This window comes from Hyperoodon ampullatus (genome assembly GCF_949752795.1).
Source record: "Hyperoodon ampullatus genome assembly, chromosome: 1".
Lineage (NCBI taxonomy): Eukaryota > Metazoa > Chordata > Mammalia > Artiodactyla > Ziphiidae > Hyperoodon > Hyperoodon ampullatus.
Window position 1 is genome coordinate 102,685,296 of NC_136914.1, and position 22,874 is coordinate 102,708,169.

Sequence of the window (22,874 nt, forward strand, 5' to 3'; positions counted from 1 at the left end):
AAATTTGTATGGAAACACAAAAGACCCCAAATAGCCAAAGCACTCTTGAGGGAAGAAAACGGAGCTGGAGGAATCAGACTCCCTGACTTCAGACTATACTACAGTGCTACAGTAATCAAGACAATATGGTACTGACACAGAAACAGAAATATAGATAAATGGAACAGGATAGAAAGCTCAGAGTTAAACCCATGCACCTATGGTCAACTAATCTATGACAAAGGAGGCAAGGATATGCAATTGAGAAAAGACAGTCTCTTCAATACATGGTGCTGAGAGAACTGGACCTCTACATGTAAAAGAATGAAATTAGAACACTCCCTAACACTGTACACAAAAATAAACTCAAAATGGATTAAAGACCTAAATGTAAGACTGGACACTATACAGCTCTTAGAGGAAAACATAGGAAGAACACTCTTTGACATAAATCACAGCAAGAGCTCTTTGATCCACCTCCTAGAGTAATGGAAATAAAAACAAAAATAAACAAATGGGACCTAATAAAACTTAAAAGCTCTTATGAAGCAAAGGAAACTGTAAACAAGATGAAAAGGCAACTCTCTGAATGGGAGAAAAATTTTGCTAACAAATAAATAAACAAAGGATTAATCTCCAGAATATATAAATAGCTCATGCAGCTCAATATTAAAAAAACAAACAACCTAATCCAAAAATGGGCAGAAGACCTAAATAGACATTTCTCCAAAAAAGACATACAGATGGCCAAGAAGCTCATTAAAAGCTGCTCAACATCACTAATTATTAGAGAAATGCAAATCAAAACTACAATTAGGTAGGTATCATCTCAAACCAGTTAGAATGGGCATCATCAGAAAATCTACAATAAACAAATGCTAGAGAGAGTGTGGAGAAAAGGGAACCCTCTTGCACTGTTGTTGGGAATGTAAATTGATACAGCCACTATAGAGAACAGCATGGAGGTTCCTTAAAAAACTAAACATAGAGCTACCATATGACCCAGCAATCCCACTACTGGGCATATACCCTGCGAAAACCATAATTCAAAAAGAGTTATGTACCACAATGGTCATTGAAGCATCACTTACAATAGCCAGAACATGGAAACAACTTAAATGCCCATCGACAGATGAATGGATAAAGAAGATGTCGTACATATATACAATGGAATATTACTCAGCCATAAAAAGGAATGAAATTGGGTCATTTGTAGAGATGTGGATGGATCTAGAGACTGTCATATAGACTGATGTTTGTCAGAAAGAGAAAAACAAATATTGTATATTAATACATATATGTGGAACCTAGAAAAATGGTACAGATGAACCAGTTTGCAGGGCAGAAATAGAACACAGATGTAGAGAACAAACATATGGACACCAAGGGTGGAAAGCGGTGGTGGTGGTGGTGGTGGTGTGATGAATTGGGAGACTGGGATTGACACAGATACACTACTATGTATAAAATAGATAACTAGTAAGAAAAAAATTATATGTTTATTTAAACTGAAGTACAATTCTGACAAACTTTTTGATAGCAACAGTAATTAAATTCTGTAATATGTCAGCTTAAATATAATTCCCAAGACCCTTAGTTAACTTTAAAATCTAGTATGAATGGTAAGTATAATTTTAGATATCTGAGTAATTTCTAAGTAATATAGGAGGCTCAAACATTGGTCATGAGGTGTAGTGTATATCTAGCTTTGCTTCTTATTTTTATATGTCATGAAGTAGGTAGGTCTTTGTGTCAATGAAATTGCCACTAAGAAGGTATAAAAGGTGTGTGTAGCAGTGGGGGTTATTTCAAGTGTTCTTATAAACTCTTTTGGTTTGTGTGAAATTGTGATTTATATTAAGAAATATACATTTTGTCTTCCTCTTGTTTCTGGCTCCTAAAACCCTTGGAACTTCCTAAGTGATAAGAGTAATAAAGGTGTCTTTTGTTATGTTAAAAAGAAAAAAACAAAACCTGTAGTGATCAGATGACAATCATATTCCTTTCCAAATAGTCACACATATTATTACATGAAAGTTAACCATATGAAGAAAATAGTTAACAAATGAATGATATTCTACTACCTATTAATTAATCATTCAGCTTCATAATCATAGGGAAAAGGCTTAATGTATCTATGCATAATCCAAATTAATTTGTATTCATTTCTTTGAAAAAGGTGATTTTTCCATAAGTAAAAAAATTCTACATCAATAATACTGTTCATCAAAATATAAATGCAGATAAAAGGGAAATAAAAAGCCCATGTGATATATTTTAAATCTAGTTTGAATTTTCTTAATTGCAGTTTGTAAAATGTTTCAGGGCCATATTTAAGTGACATAATTGCCTAATGATAATAGAATAAAAAATCTTGGAAGAAGTAAGTATTTATAGTCCATTGAAAAATTATTGCTTAAAACATAATTGGTTTCTATTTATTGATTTGCAGTGACAATGACATTTACCAAAGTTGCTTTGCTTTTAGTTGTAAATGGAAAAGGTGATGTTTATGAATGCTTCAATTATAAGTGCCATGAAATGTATTTTGAATAAAGGCTCAAATATAGTGAAAATAACAATGAAACTGATAAGTAATAATGGACTCAGTATTAGTAGTATCTATCAATCTGTTTTGTATATATGCACATGTGTATATACTATTTATTAGTAATAAAAGTATATGTTATTCTATACTATTGTGGTGATTGTAAAATTGGCCACAATATTTTGCAGATCATCCCATCAAGATGTGGAGTTTATTTCCCTGGACGTTATATTTAAGCTAGCCTTATGATTTGATTTAACCAAGAGCATGTGTTGAAAGCGAGGCTGTGCAAGTCATGAATCTAAGACTTGACAGGCCATGTATTTCTATTATTTCTGCTAACACCCTCACATAAAGAAGCTCGAGTTAGCTTCCCCAGTGATGACAGACACATCGCCCTGTTGCACCCTTTCCTAGAGCTCACTCCCTGATCAATCACCCAGCTACCTGGCAGCGGGCTTGAGCCCAGCAGACATCAGCAGATCTCCTGAACAACTATAAGCTAAATCACCAAATAACAGAATAATGAGATAAATAAATGGCCTTTATTTTAAGTTGCTAAGTTTTTGAGTATTTTCTCTCAAGTGGTAAAGAACTATTAAAAACATTAATCATGTAAGGAGGACAAGGAAAAGAAATTTATCCCTCAATCATTTCATTGTACAGATTACAAACATATTCAGAAGGGTGATGTTTACTTTTTGAAAATGTACATCAGGTTTGTAAATCACCTGCGATGTTAACTCTGTTGTGTAATTAATTTTTGGCTTTTTTCTACTGACGATGTTAAAGAGATATGTCAATTAACTTTAAAAAAGTACACTCAGATGTCAAATTCTATATGCAAAAATGAAACTAACATGGTACCACTGTGAAATATGTCATATGTTTAGTTTTATAATAAATCTGAAACTATTCATGACTCCATAAATATTTAACCTTAATATTCAAGATACCTAGTATTTGCTTTTGAAAGATGCACAATGAAGTTAAACTGAATTACAACAAAAACCAAAACAACACAAAACAAAAAACTGTAACAAAAAATATAACCAAAATTTTATACTGCATAAGATCTTAAAACGTGAGGTTTTTTTCCTCCTGGTGATTCAAGGAAATCCACAGTTTAAGATTCATAGTATCTCTTGGGAAAAGAGTTATTATGAGTGGCCAGTTTTCTAGAAATGTAGGATTTTACCTACCTCTTTATGCATCAAATATTTAAATCCATCCACTTTGAATAATTTTCTTGCCCTACCAAAAGAAGGATAATTTTAATGGTTCTTAGAAACTGAATATCTGTGGCATATTAGTTATTTTAGCAAATATTTGTTCTATTCATTTTCACTTCTCTAGAAAGTGATGCTGGTTGTGTTGGACTTGGCTCTTTGGCTTGCTTTGTACAATGGAATGTGGACAGATGAGGCAATGTCAGTTTCAAGCCTTAGGTCCTAAAAGGCATTATGAGCTTTCACATGACCATCTGGGAGCTACTGAATTCTGCCATGACAAGTACATGTTCTGGAAGCTGGCTCTCATTTCTTAACTTTTCCCTTCATTCTCTTGCTACAGTGTCACTTCTCTTTTTTGCTTATAAACCAGGCATGCAATATTGTTTCAACTAAGTAAATCAGTGAGTAGAATTTGAATGAGAAATTGGGTCTCCATATATGATTAAAGTGAATGAAGTTTGAAATATGAATTTTGGAATAAATAACTTCATTGCAAAGAGTCTGCTTACTCTGGTAGATTTATAATTGCTCAAAATACTTGTTGTCCTTCCCAGGGCAGGCCTTCTAGAGGGAATAATTGGTATCTCTACCATGTTGAACTCAGCCCTGCCACAGATTGACCAGTGAAATATGAGAGGAAAACAAATGTTTAATGTCCAAGCAGAAGCTTTACAAGCCAGAGTGTGTCTCACCAACTGCCATGGACTGAATGTTTGTGTGTCCCAAAATCCAAATGCTGAAATCCTAAACCACAATGTTATGTTATTAGGAGCTGGGGGTCTTTGGGAGGTAATTATGTCATGAGGGTGGAACTTTCATCATGGCGTTAGTACCCTTATGAAAGAAACTCCAGAGAGCGTTTAGTCTTCTAAGTAAAATAAGATAATGGAAGTCTGCAACCCAAAAGGGAATCCTAACCAGAACCTGACCATGCTGGCACCCTGATCTTGGACTTCGAGACTCCAGAACTAAGAAGTAAATTTCTGTTGTTTAAAAGCCACCCCGTCTATGTCACTTTTTATAGCAGCCGAAACTAAGATGCTTTCTCTCTGTTCACTCTACTTGGAAACTGACATGATAATGACAATGACAAGAGCTACTTCTTCAACCTGGTTACAGAACAGAGAGCTCAGAGCACAGCCACAGCTCATCCACACTGGCATGTCACGAGTGAGAAGTAAACCTTTGTTATTTTCCATCATTGATTATTTGGAGTCATTGCTTAATCTAGACTGAAAGTCACTCTTACTTGTTTTATAAAATAAATTTTACTTGTTAAAACTTTCGTGGGAATTTTTTTAGATAACTAGATTAAACCTATTTATGTGGAAGGACTCCATATCTTATAACCTTGATAGATTTAAAATGACTGTCAAAACATCAGAGATCACTTCAAATTTTGAAGTGATGGTCATAAACTTCTTTTTAGCTACTTCAAGATTTATGTTACAGTTTTTATAATGTGGAGAACGTGAAATGAGTTTCAAGCAAAAATAATTAGGGAGGAAAACCAACTTTAGAAAGTTTATATTATTAATTAATTGTTTGACATCAAACCACAAAGATAGATGCTACAATTATTTTTGCATCACTGGCTCACTGCCCTCATAAATGCTACTACAGAGTGCCAGCCACTGAAAGTGATTGCATTACTTTTCAAATTTCACTGTGTATTGCATGTTCATGGACAAACTCATCAACAATTAAACAAATTCTGAGTATATTTCATCTTAGAACAATGAAAAATTTATTATTTAATATGCCTGAAAATCTAAAAAATATTTGATGATTAAGTGAGCCATGAAGTTTCAATACCTTCATTATATCATTTTACATTACATCCTGGGTAAAAATAAGACATGCTTTATCTGTAAAGCTGATCTAATGCATTCTCTTGACTTTGAATGCCATGTATTTTCATACCCTCAGGTGTATATCTCCAGCACTAACTTGTTTTCATAGCTGCACACTTATATATACAACTGGATATTTAATACATTTACATGGATATCTGACAGTGATCACAAATTTAAACATCCAGAACTGAATGCTATGTAGGTTAAGCCAAGAACTGTTTCTATTCTATTAATGACACTAATATTCAAAGAGTTTTTCAAATTAGAATCTTTTTTATAAAGCATGAATTTTCAACTTCATTATCTGAGAAATTTCAGAGTTCTATTTATCCAACCTTCTATATTTAGAATCATCCCCCTTCTGCTGCCTATTTTATTCAATATCTCCTACTAGAAATACACTAAGTACTCATTAAACATTCATTGAAGAAATTAATATCCAGTGAATAGGTGGAGTATCTAATATAGTCAATTTATTGAATTATCTTCTTTGTATAATAAGATATTTTATTAACCTGCTTTACAGTTTTCTGTATGTATTTATTAAAATATTTTATTTAAAATTTGTTTCAGTTTATTGAGGTAAAATTAAAAATTAAATGATAAGATACTTAAAATGTCCAACACGATGACTTGATATACATATACATTATTAAAGGACTCCCCCCTGTGAGTCAATTAACACATCCATCACCATACATATTTACTTTTTTGGTTTTGGTGAGAATATTTAAGCTGTACTCTCAGCAAGTTTCAATTATACAATACAGTGGTATCAGCTATAGTCATCATGTTATACAATAGATCTTCTGGCCTTATTCATCTTATAACTGAAATTTCATGCCCTTTTAACAACCTCTGTTTGTCTCCTCCACCCCCCAGCCAACAGCAATCACTTTTCTACTCTCTGATTCTGTGAGTTTAACTTAAAAACAAAATCCACATATAAGTGATACTATGCAGTATTTATTTTTCTCTGTCTGACATTTCTCTTAGCATAATGCCCTTTAGTTTCATTCATATTGTTGCAAATGACAGAATTTCCTTCTTTTTAAAGGCTGAATAATATTTCATTGAATATATATACAATGAATATATATATACACAATATATATACATATTTTCTTTATTCATTCACCTGTAGATAGACACTTAGGTTGTTTCCATAATACTGGAAATAATACTTTGTAAATAATAATGTTTTGTAAATAATACTTGGCTTCAGTAAATAATACTGCTATAATCATGGGAGTACAGATATCTCTGAGATAATGACTTCACTTCCATTGGATATATACACAAAAGTTCTGTTATTGGATTATATGGTAGCTCTATTTTTGAGTTCTTGAGGAATATCCATACTATTTTCCATAGTGTCTGTGCCAATTTGCATTCCCACCAACTAGTGCACAAGGGTTCCCTTTTCTTCACATCCTGGCCAACACATATTATCTCTTGTTGTTTTGATGATAGCCATTGTAACAGGTTTGAGGTGATATTGTGGTTTTGATTTTCATTTTCCTGATGACTAGTGATTTTGAAATCTTTTCATGTACCTGTTGGCCATCTGTATGTCTTTGGGAAAAAAAGTCTATTTAGATCCTTTGTTCATTTTAAAGTTGGATTATTTATTCTTTTGCTATTGAGGTATATGAATTCCTTATATATTTTGGATATTAACCCCTCATTGGATATATGGTTTGCAAATTTTTCTCCCATTTCATAGGTTTTCTTTACATTTTATTGATGGTTTTCTTTACCATGAAGAAGTTTTAGTTTGAGTAGTCCTGCCTTACTGTAATCCTACAGTTTTAAATGGAAGAGGAAACATTACACACATATATATATATATATATATATATATATATACACACACACACACACACACACACACACATATATATATATATGTATAACTGTTTTTTCTCTCTTTCTCTTTGTTATATTTTTCTAATGATGAAAGGATCGCTAATATTGAAATGACAAAATCATGAATCTCATCTTTAATTCAAAGTTCATTGAATGCACCTGTCAGAATAGTTTAGGTTGTGTTGCAAATCTCATTGGTTTGAAACAACATATGCTATGTTTTCACATGCACTACATGTATACCACAGGTTGACTGATGCAACTACTCTGCATTTTCCTTAGTCTGGGATCTATATTGACATAGCAGACAACATATGGAAAATTGCTTGTTTCCAAGGCAAAATTTAGGGGGAAAAATGGTAGTGAAATTAGATTAGGCTTTCAAACCTTCCCTCAGGAAATAAATACATTTCTTTCACTCTCATTTCACAGAACAAAATCCGTTACTTCGAAGAGGTAGGAAGTTTAATTCTACCATGTTTCTGTGTGAGAACAAGAAAAAATCTTAATAAACAATACTAATATTTACCAGAGTTTAATATTTACCTTCTGATCAAATAGTTGGTCCCCTATCCTTTACTCGTGAGTATCCTTTACTCACCCCTATCATTTACTCAAAATACAACACCATGTCCTCACAGAAGCAATGAAAAATTATTTTCAATTATGGTATCAATCTCAATGTCCAAGATGTCTGAACGATGTGAGGAATTATATACTTATGCAACTCAGAGACCTATGAACTAAAAGACAAGGTACCTGCTCTCCTAGAGCCCACTTCCTACCCATGGATGTTGAGAAACCAAAAATGCTTTTAATGCATCTAAAGTCAGTGTCCAAATGATTAAAATTTTATTATCTAGAATATTCTAGAAGACCAGGCACTATTTCCATTGTTTCTCTGTGTGTCTTAAGTAAGAATACACAATGCATGTTATTTTACTCTCATGATAGATAGATATAGGTATATAGATATAATGTTGCATATATATTTCAAACATTATTTTATACATGCTAGAGAGAGAGAGAGAGAGGGAGAGAGAGAGAGAGAGAAGAGAGAGGGAGGGAGGACAGAAGAGAGGGAGGCCAGAAAATTTAGTTTTTTTCAGGTTGGGGAGACAGAATATGAACTGTAATTCATTTTCCCTGCTTTACATAAGACATAGGCTTTCCATCATTGACCAAGAAATACATTAGTTTCCTAGACACATGACAGAAATAAAATATAGTCAGCTCATCAGCTATTAAATAAATAAAAGATCAACTATTTTGTTACATGAATTACAAAGTTACCTCTATCACCAGTGTGATCTTATATATAGTGTCCACAAAAACATGATAGCGAATAATAATCAAAATTCCTTCCCCACTGCATATGTCAGGCAGTTTAGTCTCTGTTCCTCATGGTACAGAAGTGGTAGCTATTAGGCACGGTAACGTTATCATTCTCCTCATTGTTGTACAGTTAACATTTTTTTGAAACTATTATCAGTTTCTTTTGAAACTAGAAAAATTAGTCTTCAGTAGTTATGCAGGGCATAGGCTTCTAGAGTACACTCATCTCACAGGCTTAAATGTAGAAAAGGCAAGCACAGAATTCGTAGTCCCAAATGACAGTTTTAAATGTAAAATGTTTTCATTAAATGCACCACAACACAAGAATAAGAAGTATTTTACAGGTGAGGAATTCTACCTCTGGACGTATGTTTTCTGGCTTCTGTAAATTGAACAGACTCTAGGTGACAAAGTGATAATGCAATAACAAAACTATTTCACCTGCAATAACAAATGCCAAATTCTATTTCACCTAGCAATATTGTGAAAACTCTGTGGGCTGTAACTACATCTGATAGAAATAGTATATTTTTAGTATATATAGTATATTTACTCTGTTTTGCTACATATACTGTGGGTGTTCAGTGAAGAATCATGTAGAGTGTAGATCAGTCCGTATGTTAGAGATGATGGTAATTTAAAGTAGGATGGGTACAGTTCAGTAAGGAGATATATTGTGTATTGAATGAAGTGATTTACTGATTGATTGCATGTAGTAAAAACAAGGAGAGCTTCTAGAGAGTCAGCAGCTTGATAAACTGGCTAAGGTGAGGCTTTCTCCATCAGTTCATTAAATAATTATATTCATAGGTGAATTCTCTATTGATGGGGACACTTTGATCATGTTGCAGTCATTTGCTGATTGTTGGCCTCTTCAACCTCCCAAATGAATAACTTTGAGGCAATAAAAAGATATGGAAAAACTGCACATCCCATCACATACGCATTATACATCATTTTAGTGATAAGTAGTATGTGTAAATTGAAGAGCCATAATCAGGCAAAGAGGAAATGATTGTGTTTCTGTACAGAAGCAAAGCTAACCTTTGAGTCCAGATTTTTTTCTAGTATAATACAGAATAGCCTCAATATCAGTTAACTAGAAAATTAGGTATTTTAGCCAAATTGTACTTACATACTTAAACTATGACATGGAGCATTAAGTTATTGAATTCTATTATCAACAAATGCCTAGGAAGACATTATGTCTATACAATGCCAGAAATGCCAATTGAAAACTAAAAGCAAACAAGTAAATTTATGGATCTATTTATTTATAATTACAAAAAAACCTATTTGATTTCTTTCTTCCCAGTTTGAAATAAAGCCAGTTTTATTTTAGCAATCAACACCTCAGGGTTTGTGGCTATTCTTGCTGTTTGTGTTCTTATCATGTCAAAAGTTAAAAGAATTCTACATAAAATAGCTCTTTAGATAAAAGTAGTTTCTCAGGGATTTTAGAGTGAGAGCTTTTTGAAACTTTTCTGTCTATAAAAATGTAGTAGCCTATATCTGAATGATTGCCTCAGGATTCTATGTTAAAGTTACGATTAATTTAAATTCAGACTATTACAGGATTTTATTAAATAAAGTTTATGAGAAGCGGATAATAAATATATATTTAATGGCACACAGATCAGTATTGACAATTAAAGGGCTCAGTTAGGCAGTAATTCATCAAATGTCTTGCAAAAAGATATTACTAACTACATTACATTTTAATTTTTTTAAAAAAATCAAATAACCAATAATTACAATTCAGAGACACCCAACATGAAGTAATATTACATGGTTATTTGGGAGGCAGTAAAAATGTGTAATGAGAAAACAAACTGCAATAAGAAAAAAAGGAGAGGTAATAATTAATTTGGTCTTTTTACAATATGATGTTAGAATGATGAGTTTATAAGAAGGCAGAAATACAGCATTCCTTGGTTTAAGAGTAAGATCAATTCTGAAATAAAATATATGTTAGCTAGATGTAGTAGGCAGTTCAAAATAAATCTGTGTAAAAGAGAAGTAACTTCTCATAGGAAAATAAATGTGTGTGACATTCATAGGCTTTATATGGTGACAGACTGGTGGGTTCAGGTTACTTAGTTGAATCCCAGTAGATCAACAGGGATTGAAAATTATTTAATGACTGTCAGTTTAAAAAATCACTAATAAAATATAGTATACTAATGGTATAGAGCCTGAAAAGTGTGCACATTTGAAGTTCTTAAGTAGGTAGGGAGTTCATCTTTGCCTTCCTTCCTAAATTCTCCAGAGGTGTGCTTATAGCAATATGCTTTCAGTTAAAGCCTGAAAGGCCGAGGATGTTAAGGCATTTAGAGGAGATAATTTCTACTTTAGGAGATTGCCCTTTACTGTTAGAGCCATCCCCAGGATGATCCTTCAGTGTGCTGGGACTCCTTATAACTGGAAGAGATTTCTAAAGCTGCTTTCTTCAATAGAAGAAAAAAAATCATCCATCTGTGCTCAGCACCTTGTTCTTACCTCTACTTTAGCTTAGGTTATATTATCTTGTGTTGGACTATTTACATGTAATTATCCATTACAGTATGGTGAACATTGGAAGAAGAGGGAAAAGATTTTGTGTGGTTTGGATTGGTTTCTATGATGATGTTCCTAGTGTCTATTAAAGGGCCTACCAACTGGAAGGCTGGTATTCTTCAACGTATATGAAGAAAAACAGGGAAAAAAGAAAGTAGGAAGGAGGGGAAGAGAGAAATGGAAGGCAGGTACTGTTCTAGGATTATGCCCCTGCAAGATATTCTTGTAGGTACTTGATAATAGTCAATTGAAAACTTTTTAAGGGTAATATCACTTCAAACAATGATTGCCTCCAAACCTTTGAGCTCATATCATGTAGCCATGCAAATAACATAGCTTTACATAGATTTTACAGCAGAAAGTAAGATGCAAGTACATCTTCTAGCTTAACTGTAAACAAAAACAGTTTTCTTAGATGGTGATACAATTGGAAGATAGAAAAATATAGACATAATTTAGTTGTTTATATGTAATACTATATATTAGTTTTATAAATTACACTCATGAATAGTTTTCTAGAGTATATTTATTTTTTTCTTTACTATTAAATTGACATGCAATGTTTGTCTATCCATTGGTATCTTTCATGGTATAACATAGTATAAGTAACCAATGAATATTATTTGGAGTATGAGAGTTGGTTATAGAATTCTAGAAACTAATGCTACAAAGATGGGTCCCTGTGACTATGCTTTCTAATTCTAACGCTTCCTAATCATTTCAGAAAGGGATAATAATAACTATCATTTTAAAATGCCTAAATTTTTATAGTCATAACAGAAAAGTATCAATTCAGTTATTTTCCCACTTTAATGGAATAATCATATTTTAAAATATATTGCCACTATCTAAAATACTATGTTCATTAGCAGAAAAATAACCATGTGGCAGACAAGGTGCTACATTTTGCATATAAATATAAAATCCTTAGATACTCCTGGAAGATAGATATTTACCCTACTTTGATTTGTGATGTACCCTACTTGGAAAACCAAGACTCAGAGTAGTTAAGTATTATGTTAAGGTGATAAGACATTAATGATTTGCAAAGCTCAAATACAGACATAAATATATCTGACTTCAGAGCATAAACAATTTGACCACATTGTCTCTCATCATATTATATATTTGGACTATACATCGTGACCAAATATATATAATAGGTCTACCTTTTCTGAGAGAAATATAAGTCAGAGCAGATAATATTAAACACTGATTTTTTTGAAATTAGAACCACATGCTGTATTATGAAATTCTCAAGTATATATAAAAGAGAGGTTCACATTGGGGATACTCTGGGTTCATAGAAAATGATTACATTAATTACCTCTTTTGGGAGGAACTATTTATTTTAATTTCTTAATTTTTAATGATGTAAAAATTTGAGCACATTTTGTCTTTATTATTAAAAGGAATTTAATATATTTTTAATTTCTAAGTTTGAATATTAAATAATGCTATTTTATATTTATATATATATAATAGAATGCTTAAGATCCTTCCTACCTCTGTCCTGAAACACATTGTATTGGAAGTCAGATGCCCTAATCATGAAATTAAATAGAACATGAGAATTTTGGCTAATGGAGGTCATTAATCTTTCACATTATAGTGTATAATAGTTAAGAGCAAGGCACAGAATGTGTATTAGCCAGGTTCAAACTTGGTTCTAACACACACAAAGTTCTTCTTTTCAAGTCTCTGTGCCACCTTTTCTTCATCTACACAGGGGAAGAATAATATCTAAATCCTTTTATTCTATAAAAGATTTATTCTATCTTTTTCTAAAAGATAATAAGGGGCAGAGGAATTGGACCATATCCAAGGAAAAAGAAAAAGCAGGTCAGACATATTAAAATTGTAGTCTATGTAAATCCAAAGGCCATAAATTTCAATTATATCATGCTGCCTCATAAGAAATAGGATGACGGGGATGGGGATGGAGAGGAGAAAAAAGGGGACAGGAATGGGAAGAAGAGAGTAACAAAATAGAGGGGGAAAAGAGGAATAAAAAACAGATTAGAAGGAAGGAGAAGAGGAGTAATGGAAGAGAAAGAAGATATTGTTACTTGCTTATACATGAAATTCTGAAAGCTGCCATTAGGCCATTTTAAGGCAGGTGCTAGTCTCATTTTACAGATGAGCAAATTAAGGCATAAATATGCTAACTCACATGCACAAGGTGAAATATTAAAAGTGGCAAACTCAGACATTAAGAATTCTCAAATTTTCTAACTGAAGTATTAAAAGTACAGTTTTTATGAAATCTCACTACCCTATTATTCTCTCTACAGGTTTCTGGTGAACATTGGTATTTTTATCATTAAAAGGATAGGAGAATTATTGAGTACTTTATTTTATTCATTAGAAGCCTTTAAAAAACTTTTGAGAATTTTTACTTAGAATATATAGGTGATAGAGGGCTCTTGAGGTCAAGTTCCTTGAAGAAAAGGTTAACGAAAAAAGAATGTGATGATATTGGAAATGTTTATCAACCCTAACATTTTAGAGTTCTTTCCTTGCTCTTGAATCATCCACTTGTCACTAGATAAGCTTCTGACATTTTAAAAAGTAGAAGTGAGACAGGAATAGTTAGCAACTGGAAATTATTCCATTTTACACTGTTAAATTTTTAAAATGTATTTTTCATATACATTTTTGATGTTCCAAAAAATAATTAAGGTGATATTTAACAATTTTAAAAAAAATCTGCTCTCCATTTTCATCGTTCTTTATAGTTATATTATTTTAATTATTCATGGGAAATAACTACATCAGTTAAATATTCCCATCTGCATTTCCTTCTTTATGAAGGGCTTGTTAGCCTTTGTAATCAGAACATTAATATTTGTTAGTAAATTATACACAGTACAAAGTTGAATTCTATACATTTTTGTTGGGAGCAAGCCAAGAGGAATTTGGGCATTCAGTGGAATGATTTAATTAAATGTCCTTTTCTGTGAATATATTTACATTTATTTGATTGATAATTAGATTTAGAAAATAGTAAAAAGTACTTTCAAATATCATACTCCTCCATCCAAAAACTGTCGCTGCTAAACATGAGTGCATTGTCAAATCCATATATCCCTTGAACAGGCATCGATTTATTCAGTAAATATTGGTTAAACACTTTCTTTGGGCCAAGCACTGTTTTAAATGTTGGAAATACAGGAGTGAAAATACCCAAAGCCCTGATTTTGTGAAACTGGCATAATAGGGTTAGGCCAAATAATAACCAAAATGAAAAAAAGGAAAATAAGCAGTATGTTAAATAGTGATAAGTGTTAGTAAAGAAGTAGAACAGAGAAGAGTCATAGAGGATACTGGCAGATTGTGCAATTTTACACAGGTAGTAAGGAAGGGCCCCAAGGAAAAAGTGACAGGTAAGTAAAGACCTAAAGGAAGACACTGACTAGTTCTGAGTAGGGAATGATATTATCTGACATGATTTTAACAGGCTAGTTCTGGTTGCTATGTGGAGAATATATTGAATGCGCTAAGGACAGAGCAGAGGAGATTTAGTAATGTGGGCATTAGAGATGGTGAAAATTTTTCAGTATGGATATATTTGAAAGTATCACCATGAAGATGGATTGTATGTGGGCTGTGAGATTAAGAGATGAGTCATGGTGCCTCTAAGTGTTTGGTTTGAAATATTTGAAAGATGTAGTTGTTACTTGTTGATTTGGAAAACCCTGTGGAAAATATTTTTGGGAAGACCAAGCACTCAGTTTTAGATACACCAAGTTTGAAATGCCTAGTAAACATACAAGTAGATGGATAGATAGATGGATGAATACACAGATACATAGATAAATACACAGATAGATACATACATAGATAAATGGATTTGTATTTCAGGGGAAAAGAATAAGCTGTAGTTTTATGTTTATGAGTCATCAATATGCAGATGATATTTAAAGCTATAGGACTCCATAAAGTAAATGACTAAAGATGTGGAAAAGTCCTGATGACTGAGTTGGTGACAGTCCACACGTAAGAAGTCAGATAATGAAGAAGCAGCAAGAGAAAAGGGAGAAGCCAATGATGTGGGTTTTTAAAAAAAATGTGTGTGTTATTCTGGAACTCAAAGAGCAAACATATTTTCAGTAGAAGGATGTGTTTAGTAGTGGCAAATGTTGCCCATATACTAAGTACGTGAAGCATGAGAACTGACCTTTGGATTTAGCAAGGTATTTATTACTGCCCCTTGGTGACCTCAACAAGTTCATATTCTGAGAGTGATAGAGGCAAATGCCTGAATACAGTGGGTTCAGTATAGAATGAGAAGAGGAAAATGTGTACAGACAACATGAACGCAATGAAAGTAAGGAGAGAAATGGGATAGAATCTGGAGAATATAATGAAAGCAATAGAAGGATTTGTGGTTCTTTGGGGTGTGTGTTTGTGTGTGTGTGTAAGTAAAAGAACATGATTCAATATGTTTTCTTTAATCCAAGGAATTCATTTAATGTTTTTATCTTATGAATATCTTGAGTAAATACTTTGTCCATTCTGAAGTTAAAGTTATAATGTCTAGATGAAAACAAAATTTCTGAGATCAGCATATATTACTAAAATACATACATCCTACTCATATTTGAAAATTCATATCTAACATAAGTATTATACCAGATCATGTCAATAGGTAATTGTCAAGAAGTCAGATTTACAGACTGTGCCAGTATCACGAGGTTCATCACTTATTTTTTCTTGGATTAGTATGCAAATTAAATTTCTCTTTCCAAGTGATTATTAAATTAAAAAAATTATTTTCCCTATTACGTTCAAGACACTATGCTAAATGTGTTACATATCTTACTCTTAACTATAGGCTTACAAAATAGATTTTATTAACCTATGTTCTAAATAAGAGTCCTGGGGATCAGCAATTCAGTGACTTTCCCAAGCCTTTGATAAATATGACTGATGTAGCAGGGATTCAGTCCAGGTATACTTAGTTCCAAAATATATGACCTTCAACTTTGACTACTTTATAACATTATAGTTACTGAAAGACAGGGACTAAGTTATAAGCAACACTTCTTTTGTATACTGGGTAGAACCAAGTCTAATGAGAGGCAATTAACATGACCTTACTCTTAATATAGCTGTTAATTTGTCCAAGAACAAAACAATATATTGGACAACAAACAAAATGTTTCTCATGTTTACAATCATTAAGCAAAAAAAAGTAAACTAATCCAGATATTTTTTTTCTTTTAAATGTCTTGCCATTATTATGAGATAGTTTACCAAATTACAAAGCTAAAACAAAACAAAACAAAATTTGTGCTGCTGACAAGTCAGAGATTTGGATGCAGTAAGTTGCACATCAGATGGTGTTGATTGTGCAATAAAGGCTGTGAGGAGTCCAAAATTAATCCTCTAGTTAGCCTACTGAGTTTCCCTGAAGGTTTGCCACTGGAGATGCAAGTACCAGGACTCTTCAAGTGTAACCAAATCCTTACCTCGAAAGAATGATGACTTTCTGCATGCTTAAATTTTGTGCAGTTTAATTAATACCTAAAAATGTAAAGCTCCATGTGTTACCTTCAAATAAAATCTCAAAAACAGAAATGTTAAATGTACTAGGAAAATAATTAGTAGCCCAAGATTTTCTCATTACTTTAAAGTAGATTTTGTGTCAACATTTATACACATATCAGAAAAGACACAACCAGCCACATTTTAGAATTTTGGTCTTTGGAAATCCTTGACCAGTATAATATCTATTCCACTTATTGTTTTATTCCCCTTCATTTCATTGTATTTTCCTTGTAAGTTTTAAATTTTCAGTAGTGAGAAACTGCAAATATCAACAACCTCTGGATGATAATTTTATTTTGAAAATTCTCCAGATGTAGAAAATAAACTTATGGCTACTAGGGGATGGGGGGAGGAGGGATAAATAGGGAGATTGGAATTGACATATACACACTACTATTTATAAAATAGATAACTAATAAGAACCTGCCTTGTAGCACAGGGAACTCTATTCAATACTCTGTAATGGCCTATATGGGAAAATAATCTAAATAAAAAAGAGTGGATATATGTATATGTATAACTGATTCACATTGCTGTACACCTGAAACTAACACAACATTGTAAATCAACTATACTTCAATTAAAAAAATTGTCTTATTCCTGTATAATATAAAAATACATTTTACTGAGATACTTAAATGGTAACATGCCTGAAGTTTGTAATTTAAAGGTCTATTATACATAATTCATATTTATCATTTATACCTGACCCCAGTGGTAATATAGAAAAGAATATGATTTAGAGTTACAAAGAAGTGGTTTTGAATTTCATATTTTCCACATATGACCTGCATGAACTTGTAAAAGGTCTGTATTTTTCATTTTCATATGTAAATAAAAGTTAATATTACATGAGTAATAGGCTGGTCATAGTGTTATAATTACTAAATAAGAAAGTATATATTATCTTCTTGGCAATTAAAAGCAAGTAAACAATTTCTTCTCTTTTCCTCTTATCTAGAAACACAGCTAGAGCATAGATAAATGGAATCAGTGATTGAATTTTAATTTTAGAACAACAGAAAAAAACTTATTCAACCTGTCTTTAAAGCAAAATAAACATATGTCTTATTAAAAATGTCAATCTTTCTCATAATAAATTGAAATACTAATGCTTTTTCAAACTTTAGAAAAACTGAAAATGACTGGAATATTGTACATACACATGTATATCTACAATACACACATATATTTGTTTTTTTAAATTTTGTAACCTAGGAAGTATATATCTTATCTTTCCTTAGTGAAACATTGATATGTGATATGAATATAGAGGAATAGCATATTAAGCAAGACATTCTTTTTAGGAACTTAAACACTGTAGTTTTGAAATGAGTTAACTTTTCATAAAAAGTGAAATGGTTATATTTCAAGACAGTTAAATCAATTATAAATAATTTTCAAATGACTAGATTTTATCACATATGCTATATATTACTTTTAATAACTTTGGGGCCTTTTGCTTGCTGTTTTCTACAAACACTATTAAATTTGAATATGCAAGGAAGTGCATGAAGAGAAAGACATTTTGTCATGTAGGCTGAGAAGGTCAACACTAAAATTTTACCTCCTGCCAATGGCCAATGTTAGGAGGAAAACCAAAACCTAATAATTATTGGCTACCATTTAAATTGAGTATGAAAATTCAGTGAATATTTTCTACTGAAACAAAGTATATAAAGTGTACTTTAAAGTATATTATGAAGTATCCATCCCACTCATCTTAAAATTAATATTAAAATCCAGAGATACATTTTGGTATTGTCTTATCAGCATTAAGCAAGTGATCAATAATCTTTGGGGCAAAAAAGAGAAGTTTAAATAAATAAATGAAACTCACCTTGTCCACAATACATATCTGCTTTCTGGTTTGAGCATCAAGTATTTCAATCTCAAAGTGAGTAGTTTTTGAATGTTTAACTGCTGGAGTTGATTTTAGAGGGCCTGCTGAGAGTATAAATTGCGACAAAGAGTGAAAATTTCTCAGGTCATTCTTCAGTATGGACCGTGTAGCTCCTGGAGAAATTAATTCTCTCTTGCGTGCTGAAGCAAGGAACTTGTGCCTTTTGAACATTGTGTGAACTACCAGGAGAATCTGTCTTGTCAACGGGAGACACTTGCAAGTGTGTTCCCTTCAAACAAGTTAAATACTGCTGGTGAAACCTGGAAAGGTCAAGTGGCATGCAATTCCAAGAGTTCAGTTTTATTTAGCAGGCTTGAAAACAATGACTGATCTCTTTCTATATATAACACACTATTGTGAATTGCTGCAATGTAGATTACTTGACCAGCATTCGAATTATTTCTAGCTTTCTCCTTTTATCTCTGCTTCTTAATATGGCCAGTAGTATCTGAAATTCCAAAGTAAGAAAAGAATACAAGAGTTTTATCTCTGAATTCTGGATACACTAATCTTTAAACATATATATTATTATTCACACATTCACATGTAGATGTATTTAAAATTAGCTTATTGCTATCTTATAGTTAGATTTTAAAATACCTAGTACATTATTACATAACCACATTTTTTGGTAAATGCTGCCTAGGATAAAGATTTGTGCCATGTTTTGAATACACACATATACATCTGATAGAAAACAGACAAGTTCTTCATTCCATACAGGGAGTAGAAAAATGGCAAATCATCTATGAGATTGGAATATATAGAGAGGAACTTTATAATTTAACGAAAAGGAAGTAAACCTTATTTTAACATTTTTATGCACATTATATCATAAGGAGATCATTAAGTTTATATACAAAATCAGTACTAAACATCACATTTATCACAAAACTAGGTTATAGCAAATTCAAATAATCTCAGAATGAACACTGAAAAGTGATAAACAAACTAGAAAGAAGGGTTTGTGAAAGATTCCAGGTACTCTGAGACCTGTAAATCTTGTGAAGGAAGAACTGACAAAAATCCAAACTATAGTGTCACTGATTCAAAGGAATATTACAGGAAAATATTCTGGGATGTTATTTTCAATGAAAACATGAGAAGGAAAATGGCTACAATAGTAGATGGGGAAATATAAATATCTACATGAAACTAATCTTTACTTTTATAATTAAATAAAGTAATGTAGTTTTAAAAATTTGGACTACACATTATGTGCTGGAGATTCACTTACACATTGTTCAGTTATCATTTTCATACTCTAGACCACCAGCACACTCAATATTTATTATTAAAAATAGAAGACAGGGATGTATGTGTATATATAGTTGTGCACACACACACACACATTGTCAATTTTATCACACCAGTTGTTCAGGACTTTAAACTTGGGATTACCCTTAACATTTCCCTTTCTCCCACACCTCAGATCTAATCCATCAGAAATCCAGAACACAATTTTGTCACCATCTCCATAGTTAACTTCAAAGCATCAGTCTCACCTGTATTGTTTTTCCAAACTGGTCTCCCTTTGTCAATATTGTTCAATTTATAGTCTCTTTTGAAGGCAGCAGCTAGTGATCAATCCTTATATTAAAACAGGTAATGCAATTATCTGCTTAACACACTGTTTGGGGATTCCTATTTTATGTAACGAAAAAACCAAATTTATTTGAAGAGATATACAAGGCTCTGCATCATCAGCATTTTTTTATATCTCTGACCTCATCCTCTAATCTATCCACAGCGCTCAGAACAGTATCTGGCACACAGCAGGTGCCTAATACATATGTATTAAACAAATAATCAACTAATAAATAATTGATCAATAAATGTATCTTAATGGTGTAGGCAGAATGATGTAAATTAATTGCATGCTGAGGTAAACTACTAGCACATTATAGCAAGGTAACATAACTGTGCAACCCATATAATATAATCTTCAGAGATAGTTTCTATTTAAAAAAAAAAGAGAATAGTTGAAGGACACAGGTGCCAAACTGCAAGAGCTCCCATTGCCAACACGAATAATTCAAGTAAGAACATAAATACTGATGATAATATATTCTAACTCAAAGAACAGTGTAAATATCTGTGAGTCCATACTGTTATAAATAAGTGATTGATAAATAATAGATAAATAAATTGAGACAAGGGGTGAAATTTTCATATACAAGAATTGCAAATTATAAAAATCTCCCCTTGAATGTGGGTTTCATTTGAGTAATACAATGAATGGAAGTGGAAAATAGAAGCTTTATGGTGGAAAAACCTGGCAGGCAAACAGCATTTTAACCTAGAGGCCAAGTCTAATATCACCATGAAGAGTCATGCTGATATCATGTACCAACTGATATCATGAGATGAGGGCACTTCACCTCTGGGGTATCCTTCCAAAAGTTCATTACCTCAGTCTAACCATGAGAAAATATCAGACAAACACAAATTGAGGGATGTTCTACAAAAATACCTAATATTTTCTCAAACTGTCAAGAATATAAAAAATGAGGAAAAATTGAGATACTGTGGCAGATCAAAAGAGACTATGTAAAGACATGAATAAAAATGCAGTGTGGTATCCTGATTGGTTTCTGGAAGAGAAAATAAATGAATAGAAAATCCAGTAAAATAAGAATAACATCTGAAGTTTAATTAATAGTATTATACCAATATTAATTTCTGAGTTTTGACCAAGGTTATGCAAGATGTTAAGATAGGGGAAACTGAGTAAAAACTACACAAAAACCTTCTTTTCAATGTTTTTGTAAAATTATTCTAAAGTAAAAGATATGAAGTAAACATATACCGACACATGCAAAAAAAAAAAAAAAAAAAGGAATGGGGAAAAAAAATGGGTGCAAAATGGCATTATTTAAAAGGAGAAAATTGTAGATTTTTGTCTATGCTGGTCACATAAGTAAAAAATTTTGGAAGAGAATAAAAAACATTTCAGATATTATGCTATTTATTGTTTCATTTAGTATTTTGAAGTAGCTTTAAAAATAAGATGTTTTATATATGCTAAGGTGTTCTTTTAAGATTATTGCTAAATACATCATAATGAAATTAATACCATGAATTACTATTTGTTTAATACTAGACCTGGCATACCACTTTAAACTAGATTGCAGTTTAAATATATTTATAATAGAAAATGATTATAAAACAATGCAGTATAAAATAGGAATCTTTATTCCAATTGCATTTACTTACAGTAAAGTGTGAAGAGGGGGGCTTACAATATCATTTTTCTTTATCTTCATATTTTTCATTTCTTTTTGACAGAAAGCATATCATTTCAATTTACTTTCCATTTGAAGTGCTACTTCTTATGAGATCATTTAAAATAATTAATAGACATTTTTAGAGCAGTTTTAGTTCAAACAAAAATTGGGCAATTAAAAGTGCAGAGTTGGGCTTCCCTGGTGGCACAGTGGTTGAGAGTCCGCCTGCCGATGCAGGGGACGTGGGTTCGTGCCCCGGTCCAGGAAGATCCCACATGCCGTGGAGCGGCTGGGCCTGTGCGTCCCGAGCCTGTGCTCCGCAGCGGGAGAGGCCAAAACAGTGAGAGGCCCGCGCAAAAAAAAAAAAAGTGCAGAGTTCCCATATATTTATTCTCTTCCCTCCCAATACATTATGCATCCTATTATTAATACCTTGCATTAGTGTGAAACATTTGTTACAATTGATGAACCAGTATTGATAGATATTTATGAATTAAAGTCCATACTTTATTTTAGAGTTTAGTCTTGGTGTTTTACTAAACTAAACTAAAGTTCTATGACTTTTGACAAATGGATAAATTCATGTATCCACCATGATAACATCATACAGAATAGTTTCACTGACCTGAGAATGTCCTGTGCTCTACCTTTCCATACCTCTCTGCACTCCTCCTGAATTCATGGCAAACACTGATATTTTTACTGTCTTTGTAGTTTTGCCTTTTCCAGAATATCGTTAGTTGGAATCATACAGTATGTAAGGTTTTCAGACTGGCTTCTTTCACTTAACAATATGCATTTAAAATTAGAGCTTTT

The 22,874-nt window shown here is 32.3% G+C and overlaps 1 protein-coding gene across 1 annotated transcript in view; it reads right to left on the reverse strand.

The window, feature by feature from the left end:
• Window positions 1-19,002, reverse strand: part of TECRL (trans-2,3-enoyl-CoA reductase like) — a gene marked incomplete at both ends in the record, with an annotated part of 98,252 nt that extends 79,250 nt beyond the window's left edge. The window contains one exon of the mRNA XM_079722044.1: window positions 18,769-19,002. Coding sequence (XP_079578170.1) covers window positions 18,769-19,002 — 234 coding nt within the window. The remainder of the gene's footprint in view (window positions 1-18,768) is intronic.
• Between the last annotated feature and the right edge of the window lie 3,872 nt (window positions 19,003-22,874).